General features: G+C 36.4%; 1 protein-coding gene across 2 annotated transcripts in view; it reads left to right on the top strand.

Annotated features, from left to right (window-relative positions):
* The window catches only part of LOC144978192 (uncharacterized), a 9,582-nt gene extending 1,593 nt beyond the window's left edge, over positions 1 to 7,989 (top strand). Inside the window, exons 1-2 of one of the 2 annotated variants that reach the window (XM_078923937.1) lie at positions 4,219 to 4,478; positions 6,285 to 7,989. In XM_078923937.1, coding sequence (XP_078780063.1) covers positions 4,359 to 4,478; positions 6,285 to 6,962 — 798 coding nt within the window. In that variant the 5' untranslated portion in view covers positions 4,219 to 4,358 and the 3' untranslated portion in view covers positions 6,963 to 7,989. Of the gene's footprint in view, positions 1 to 4,218; positions 4,479 to 6,284 lie in introns of those variants that run through there. The other variant, XM_078923936.1, reaches the window with a different exon arrangement.
* Positions 7,990 to 10,216: the final 2,227 nt, after the last annotated feature.

Genomic DNA, 10,216 nt, shown 5'->3' on the forward strand with positions numbered 1-10,216 from the left:
TGCGCTATGTAAAAGCTCAAATTAAAGTTATGTTTCCCTCAGCAGTACCACACGGAACCAAGTTTCCATTTCATGAAGCAAAAATGACCTGTTAGGCGTTCTTTTTATACTTACAACACCGGCACTGCCTCTAGCCAGGTGCTTTCACTACACTGAGTGAGTAAAGCAAGGCAGATACTCATTCACAGCCTGCTCCAGTTGGGCTATTGTGTAAAGTGCCTCAACCCAGAACCCAATGCCTTGGCCAGAGACCCATCAGGTCACTAATTATGCCCTAAACGTTCAGTATCGCTGTTGTTCTTGGGACCCGATGTAAAGCGCATTGAGCACATCCACTATATGTGCATTACGCTCTGAAATTTTTGAATAGGCTCTTAAACCAATTATTCAAGACACGTATCTATGCAGAGGAGCGTGCTTGGTGCACATGGAATTCAATTTTGCGTGTTTGTAGATTTATTTTATCTTTGTTTTTGTTTATTTTTTCAAATATATTTACAGGTTTTTTTGGGGGGGTTTTGGCTGTTTTTGTTTTTTTTTGTTTTTTGTTTTTGTTTTTTTTTTTTTGGGTCTACGACCGTTTCTGGTAGAAATGATTCATGCTCCCGACTACAAACTTGGAATCGAGCGAAACTGATATTTTCATGGTAATATTTTTACTGTCAAGACAACCCAAAGTTAGACAACTTTTCGAGATGTAAATTTACCAAACATTTTATAGGCCTGTATAGAAGGAGCGAAATTGACGCCACTCAGCTCTTTGTTATTTTTTTTTTTTTGTTTATACAAGCTGTTAATGATTAGTTTAAACTAAATTATTATATGAATCAAACTAAAGAACGTTAACGGTTACACACAGTTTTGTGTGTTGGTATGATAATTTTGGCGAGCGGATGTTGTGAGCATTTGACATAAACGCATAACATCAATACGTTCAGTCATTTTGATGAAACGAACCTTTTCACCTCACTTCAAATGTTGACGATACCGACGTGCCATAATTTGGAGCTTGATTATAGAGTACATTCATAACATGTCAAGCAGCCGAAGAATCGGTCAGCCTCACAGTTCGTGAGTACGACTTATCACAATATTTAGACACGATACCTGAAGACACTATGCATTTTTTCCCCCAATCACTTGTGTTGAAATTGTGAGGGATGCTCAGGATCTGTGGAGTTGATTGAAAAAAAAAACCCCCAACAAAAACAAAAACAACAAACAAGACAAATCAATACAAAAAAGAATTTAAGCATTGAGAACCTATTGATGTTATGCGTTTAGGTAAAATACTCACAACAGTTAGCCGGAAATGACATACCAGCAAACCTAACCATGTGTAAGCTTGAACGTTTATAGTCTGACTGATATGATTTAGTGAGAACTTATCGTTAAAGTGACTGTCTAAAAACAATAACAAAGAACTGAGTGACGTCAGTTTCGTTCGTCCTATAACACAGTTCAGTTCAATTTAGAAGTATGTTTCCACTAAAGCGTATTTAAGTAAACTAGTAAAAAGCCCGCAATTTCGCGGGGAAAGAACTATTTTCATTCGATACTGTACTCACCATCATTTAATGAGGGCAGATTGGTAAACAACGTTGTCTGTGTAATTTGGTATATCTTCGGTTGATTTTTCTGTGTGGCCCAATAATATATTTAATAATATATTCCCTCAACTAACCCCAAGAAAAAATTAAACCTAGTACCTTTAATTAACCCTAATAGGAAAAACAAACACCCTAGCACTTTAATAAGACTTATGACTAACCCTAATAGGAAAAAAAATCATCTGATCTCGAGCTAATCCTAATAGAAAAAATCATGACAAATTGAATAAATAAACGCCTGACAAAAGTTCAAAGGTGAAAATACAAATTTAAAGAATACCGGGGATGTAGGAGCTTTCGGAATGTCTCCCCTTTACTGAACTTATGGAAAAACAAACACCCTAGCACCTTTAATAAGACTTATGACTAACCTCTCGAGCTAACCCTAATAGAAAAAAAATACAACTCTCGGACTGCTTTGCGCTACATTTCAATATTTAACAAATCAAAATGGCGGCCGAAAATCAAAACAATGGTCAAATTAGGAAATTTTAAACTTTCACAAATCTATCAAGATTTGTTCTAGAGTTTTTAAAATACTTCTATATAATGACAAATTGAATAAATAAATGCCTGACAAAATATCAACGGTGAAAATACAAATTTAAAGAATACTGGGGATGTAGGAGCTTTCGGAATGTCTCCCCTTTACTTAACTTATGGAAAAACAAACATCCTAGAACCTTTACTTAGACTTATGACAAACCTTAATAGAAAAAGAAATATTCTCCGATCTCGAGCAACCCAAAAAGTAAAAAAAAGAATCAAAATGGCGACTGAAATACCTTCATGTGATCAAGTGAATAATATCACTATGAATGCCACGATTTGCTGAAAAATGCCAACACCCACACACACATGTATACGCCACACACAACACACACACACAAACACACACACACGCACGCACACACAAACATACACGCAATTATACATAACAACACTGATCACCGCTAAATCAACAACACAACGGAAGTAATAATAATACTTGATGTCATAAATAGATGACGCAAATTGACAACTTTTTACGGTGTCAAAATTAGTTGATTTTGGGAGTCAAGTGTCGTCGTTGGTACATATTTTATGATATCTGTTTGACTCAACGAACTTTCAAACTGACTTTAAATTATAAAAGGAAATCAAGTTATCTGTTTATCTATCTGTAAAAAATACATTTCTAATTTTCAAATCTTTCAGTAGAGTTGTGCGCCGTGTCAATTTTTTTTATTGACTCAAATAAGCACAATGTTCTCCACAATGCTATATTTTTTTAAGAAATGATTTTTTCATATTATTTTTGGTGGTAATATTGATTTGTTTGATAATCTAAGGGTGTGATGGAATAATTCTCTAGCGTTTCAATTCCTCAGTCTCAGCCATGGGGTTCGATATCAAGATTCGGTCCGAGACTCAGCTCCTATATAATATATATATATATATATATATATATATATATATATATATATATATATATATATATATATATATATATATATATATATATATATATATATATGTATATTATATTTGTTCCCACATTAAATTACATATATGCAGAACAAGTGTTGGTTGAAAATTTTTTTTAGTAAAACAACAACAACAGTTTCTGATTTATTTGGCCCATTATTGCAAAATCTACCTGACAATCCTGACCCGAGACTGCCGAACAGGGTTGCTAGTTTGGCCTTCTGGTGGCCAAATTTGAGAAATTTGGCCTTTTCCCAAGCCATTTGGCCTCCCAAAATTTGGTTTGGCCACTTGGCCTCCTGTGACCAACTTTTTGGCCTCCTTTGACTTTCTTCGTTATATCGTTTTACTTTGGTACCGGTAAAACTTATTTTATTTGGCAATCTAAATATCTAAATGCAACACGTGCTAACGCCACAGATTGCATTTGCTAATGCTTCTATATATAGAATCTCTGCTATCACGCAATCGCGCCCAAAAGGCCCATATTTGTTTTCAAAAAGCAATGCTGTGTGGATTTCCAAGTTACGAAAGACATGATTAATTTGTTTACAGCTGCCATGTACAACCAGAACGAATAGTGTTCTTCGGGATCGAGCACATTTACTTGTAGTAGTAAAAATGCTGAGCAATAATGGATTCTTGGTTCGTTGAAACGGGCCTGTTGAATTCAGTTTAATTTGTAAAAATGTTACTTTTGTTGAGGAGTTCTCCAGGTGTGTAGACCTCTAGAATGAACTTTTTATTCCCATCGTGATAATTCGGTTGTATGTGACATTTTTTCTGAGTCTCAAGTCAATTATTCGTTATTTTCTCGTTGCGCTGATTACAACTCAAATATGTGACCTATGATGTTGTTTAAGTTTAAAAGGAAAAATTCAACTATGTCAACAAATGCACAGAATCTAGTGAGCAATTGCAATGGCGAAATGGTGTTTTGATTAAGGTGAGTACAGCGAATGTTCCTTTAAATTAATTTTCTTTTTTCTTCTTCAAAAATGGGGGGAATAAATTGTTTAACAAATCTAAAGAGTTTTCGCGAGGCTAAGGTGGGTTTGGTGGTATTTGGCCTCCTGCCGAAGAATCTGGCCTCCTGCTATAGCTAGTTTGGCCACTTACTGAAAAATGATCTGGCAACCCTGCTGCCGAAACTTGAATTCAAAATAAAACCTATTAATTTGTTAAGCTATTGTTTGTTTTGCTTTTGATATTCACATTAAAATACATCGACTGCTGTTCCGTTCTATGAAGTTCGAAGTTATTTCTTATTGATTTTCAACCATGGAAAGTATTAAAAAGCCAAAACGAAGGAAGGATAGGCCGAAGAAGAGGAAATTTCACGGAAATCGGTACACCCTAGCAAAAAACGAACAACTGCAAGAATTCGAAATTGAGATTGAGGTATGGTGATGATTTTCGAGTAGAAATATTATAAGATGCTAAAACTTATACCTTTATTTCGTGACTTAGTTAAACGTTGTGACGAAAATTATTGACTGTCCTTGTACTGAGAAGGGGGTTCCGATAGCGGAATTGGTTTAGCACTCGCTTCACACACCAAGGGACCGAGATCGATCCCGGGTGAAGTCGATGCCCCCACCCCCACCCCACCCCTGTCCGCCCAGCAGTGATTGGCTGGCTGGGTCTGTGGAAATACTTTGCGATAGACTAATTTCCTATCCAAAGGGTAGTAATCAATTGCTATTGTCCGTTTCACCCATTAGAGACCGGGATAATCCCCGGTTCTATGGGCCGAATAACTCTGAAGGGCTGCTTTTAATTTTTTAAACCTTAGTAAAGAGAATAAAGGAAAAGAAGTGGTCTCTCATAGACGCTGCCATCTTCCTTTGTGGATACGCGTGTTGTGTTCATTGTGGTTTGCAAGCATTTTCACGATACTAACCTTCCAGTAAACTGATTTGAATGCCACGCTAGCGGCCGCCGAATACATTTGGCAAGCAAACGCTTGCTCTCCACCAAAGCAACCAACAGCGCCACGCCACTGCTCGATGCAGTTCCAATTACACAATACAATACATATCACCGCAATTAATAGTAGAAGTGAGCAATGTAAAATACTAAGAAGTAACAATAACTAACAAACTAAATTGGTAATTTGTATCATGTGTAGAGTATTGAACCCCTACTAACTCCCAAAGCAGAATGACCAATCTAAAATGAACATTACGCAATGATTGCCGGTTTAACGGCGGCCTTCTTTGATCTTTGTTTACGTTTTTAGAAATGTTAAATGTTATTTAAATGTTATTTTGTTGCTAAAGGGAAAAACACACCGGACAGTTAATCTGCTGAACTAAAATTATGCTCAGGCCTAAAATAAAGTTATGGTGGACAATATTCTGAAATTGTAAATTTGCAAAGAAAAGTAGTTTCACGCTCAACAGGCTGGTCGAGGAAAATAATATAAACATTGAAAATTACTTTCAATGACAATTTGTTTTTTTTAAAGATACGCATATGATAGTACACGTTAAAAAATATAGATTGGAAAGCTAGTTTTCCTACCATAGAAGTTCGATTTATCTTTTATAACCCCAAGTGTTAAAGGCATCAAATCCGCATTGAAGACATTCGGATGCCTCAAAAGAACTTTTAAAAGTCCAACTTACAGCAGAATTAGACTCTTGATGTCATTTGTCTTATGACATAATAATTATTTACCTTCAAATACCTTGCGCTAAAAATATCTATTTATTGAAACTTTTTTAAAAAGAAGATATTTATATGAGCATTGTAACTCTTTTGTTCTCGTCCACCTCAATACTTTTAATCATCACTTTATATATTTCATTGTGAGTCCCATGTCTCCCCAGACCGTCCAAAGTCTCCTAGGGTTGTGTTCCAAGTGTCCTTACATGTCCCCAGTTTTCCATTTTAAGTTTATATCGATCAAAGTACCAAAGTATTTGTGTTAAATGTCTATCTTTTAAAAAATCAGGATTTAATGCACTTGATGTAAAAAAAAAAATGAAAATGTTTGCTTTTGAAATAAAGTTGTGAGATACTTTCTTAACTTAAAAAAAAATCAGGATATAGTGCACTAGATGTAAACAAATGAACATGTTTGCTTTTGGAATGAAGTTTTGAAACGTTTTCAAATTTACAAGTGTATTACTGTCCCATGCCTCCCGCTTCTCTCATACATATTCAAGAAAAATGACAATTTGTCTCTTTTTCTATTTACAGATTGACGGTTTAGACGAAGATGGAAAATCGTTGCCATTCGACATCAAGGAGGAGACTCCAGTCTCATTTCCTGCTGAGATTACCCCATTTTACAACCAAAGTGCTTCTGCTGTTCATTCAAATACAATCACTTCGACGTCAGAAAAACCTAAGAATGATGTAAACAATGTTAATTTTATGCAATTTTGCTCACCGCCGCAGCTACCAACTACCATAACACCACCAAATCATAATCATCAAAGCCACCACCATAATCATCATCATCAATATTACGCAAACAGCAGCAGTGTCAACCACAATCACCACAATCTCGTTCAAACTCCAGTCTCCAATAATACATCTACCTCCACCATCAAACGTCTCAGGGAATTAAGTTCAAAATCTGAAAATGACGAGGACGAGTTCTACCACCAAGCTAAAGTCTGGGCTAAAGAGGTCTCCAAAATGAGCCCCGACCAGCAGCTTTTCGCCAAGAAGGCAATAAACGACATTATTTTCGAAGGACAATTGGGAGGACTTCATCGTAATTCCGTCAAAATAAATTGTACAACCAATGGTTTTGACAACATGGTTGTAGGAGCCCCGGAAGTGGCCATGTTTGTTCCTGGTGACGACGATCACGACGATGTGTCCTCCTCTAACTCAATATCCCCACCCCCTGTTAGTTTTCAGACTTAGACCGTTTCTGGTTTCAATATGCTTTTTTTATTACTACTACTACTAATAATAATATTATTAGTGGATAAACTCATCAATGGTATCCCCACTCAGTCAGTTTTCAGTATTATGACCGGTTTTAGGTCAATATGTACCACTGAAATCGTCAATCAGTCAATCGTCGTGCGGGGGGGGGGGGGGGGGGGGGGGGTTCTTGTTGCTGATGTTGTTGTCATTGTTGTTGGTTTGTGTGTGTGAGTTTGTGTGTGTGTGTGTGTGTGTGTGTGTGTGTGCGTTTATTGTACTCACGATTGTGAAGACTTTTGTAACAAATGCAATAAAAACAAAGGAAATTCACACCTATTTGTGGATGGGATGATATTGGCTAAAGCATTACGAACAATAATCAAGAATGGATGTTTTATTAATTGATGGTATTATACAGTGTGTCTTAGTCTTAGTCAGATATCTCTCTGGTCCATGGATTTGACAACTTGTGAATTTAATATTTTGATGCACAATTTCATCATTATTAATCATCACTACCACCACCACCACCACCATCATTATCATCATCATAATCATCATCATCATCATCATCATCATCATCATCATCATCAGGGGCACAGTCTTTGCTTCGTAACCGAAAGGTACCGAGTTCGATCACCCGCCGCTGCGCTGTATGGCCTTGACCAAGACACTTTGCCGGAGCTCAGTTTGCGACGCTGCACTGCGGCTGACGCCTGGGTTATTCCACTCTTCCCTTGGAATTGGAATAGAATGAACCTAGAGACAAATTTCCCCTATGGGATGAATAAATGGACTTTTATTTTATTTTTATTTTTTTGTTTTATCATCATCATCATCATCATCATCATCATCATCATCATCATCATCATCATCATCATCATCAAGTAGTCTAACAATTTAGTGGAATGGTCTTACACCACGACAAAATAACAATGCTGCTGCTGCCCTCGTCGTTTTATATGATCTTCAAAAGGCAAAAAATATGAATAAATGTCAAATGTTTGCTGACTTTATTATACACTGTCCGTTTTCATCGTCCTTTTCTCTGGGTGGTTCTTTTTTTTTTTTTTTTTGGTTTTTGAGTGGATGGGACTTTTAGGTACTGTCAAAATTGGCACATAGATGAATTTGGGCGTTGAATCTTCTGTTGCCTATTTAAACTGGTCCTCTTTGTCTTACTTTTCTTTTTGGTGCTTTTAACTCAGATCTACAACTTTCCTCCTATCATTTTTCTTTTAAGTGGCATTGACATGACGTAAATGTGTCGCTGGCGCCTTGAGCAAGATTATTAACCCCCAATTTGCTCACTTGGACAACATGGGTGATTCCTGTTGACACCAGACATCTCGTTTGATGGATTACCTATATTCCTTCATGGAATGCCAATGCGACGATATCTTATGATGTGGCGGAAGGGCATAAAAAAAAGTTATACGTATATATATACATATATATATATATATATTATATATATATATATATATATTATTATTTATATTGCTTTATCATGTCCTTATTTCGTGCAACTCAAGACAGAGATAGTAGTCCTTTGTATGACATCGGTGTATTTAATAAAATATTAATTTTTTAAAAAAAAGGATACAGACATGGATTCATTATTTCCACCACTTCGTTTTAATCGTGATCGTTATAATGCGTGCTCTATTGTAATACTATCACTGTCAGACGCATTGTCTGGGTTTTAACTTGTATTCAATGTCCTTGAAATGAATACTAATGGCCGATACTGATACTGTAATGACGAGGATGGGCAGGATACATCGTGATCCAAGAATCAAATTGAAAGTAAAATGTCGGTTTTTTAAAGTAAAAAAGTACTGAATTCCTTTGGATCCACGAGATCTATGGAGCATGGATTTTATCACGATTTGTGCAACGTTTGACTAAGTTCAGTCCAGTTCAAAGTTTATTCGGGACAATTTGCCGCCAATGGAAAATAGAGTATGTCATATTTAACACTTAAATGGGATGCTGATTAACGCAAAGAACTTCCCACCAGACCCAGTTAGACACTCAATCACTATTGGGTTATCAGAGAGGCCAGGTTGAACAATTAAATTTTCAGATTTTTCCATCAACCTTTAATTTAAGAATATAGAAAAAAAAAAGAATTGCTTATGACGGATGTTGTTACCTTCTTGTTTCAGGATTTTCGATGTGTAACGGGTAAATCAAACAATAAAAGCAATCCTTTGATAATAAAACACAAATACCACTGCTAAGTGATATCTGGAATATATATATATATATATATATATATATATATATATATATATATATATAATATATATATATATAGTATAGGATGGCTGAGAGACGATTACGAGATGTTGGCATACACACACACACACACACACACACAAAGAGGGGGGGGGGGGTATGAGGAAACACCTCTCAAACGTATTATTATAGCAAGTTATCGTCAGGTTGCCTAGAAAAGGATTCGAACTCAAAAAATCCAAGTCATAATATGAAAGCGAGCCAGGGAGACGCCACTAAAGTAATACATACGTAACACGATAACAGGGTATTGAACTCATTAATTTAACACCAAATCACTACCGCTCGTCTTTGTCCGAGTCAAGGCTAGTTGTTATCATGCCGACAGATTTTAACAACCAATACGAATTAGTTTCCTTTGTAGTTTTATCTTTAGAAAATATCCTTGTGTTGTCATACCCATACCTATTATATCTGACAATATCTTATTTCAACCTTCAACCACGAGATAGAAATTTCTTCCAGATCATCATTTCCTAGGCGATGCAACGGCAACTACTGTTTTTTTTTCTTATCTTATTTTGTAGTTGGAAAGGGTGGGGGGGGGGGGGGGGGGAGTTAATTTGGTCGTCTTTCGTTTTGCTTTTTGTTTCTGTTTGTGTATTTGTTTGTTTGATCATTTTAAAAAATGAGCTCTATATAGCGCAATGTCCACTAAATGTGTTCAAAGCGCTTTACAAGGGGTCCAAGGTCAACGCAACATTTAACATGTAGGACGGGACATGACGCCTGTTAGGCGATATTACAATTTTTCGGACAAAGACAACGCTGTTAACGACCAGGTACTCATTTTACACCCGAGTACGGTGAGAGAATGTGAGTAAAGAGCCTTTTCCAAGGACTTAACTATGCGCCGAGCGCGAGGCTCGAACCCAGGACTTTCCGATCCGAAAGCAAGTGTCATACCACTAGACCACATAGCCGCATCATTTTATTTTTGTTTG

The sequence above is a fragment of the Berghia stephanieae genome, chromosome 8, assembly GCF_034508935.2.
Source record: "Berghia stephanieae isolate SIO BIC M18660-M18661 chromosome 8, UCSD_Bste_1.3, whole genome shotgun sequence".
Classification (NCBI taxonomy): domain Eukaryota; kingdom Metazoa; phylum Mollusca; class Gastropoda; order Nudibranchia; family Aeolidiidae; genus Berghia; species Berghia stephanieae.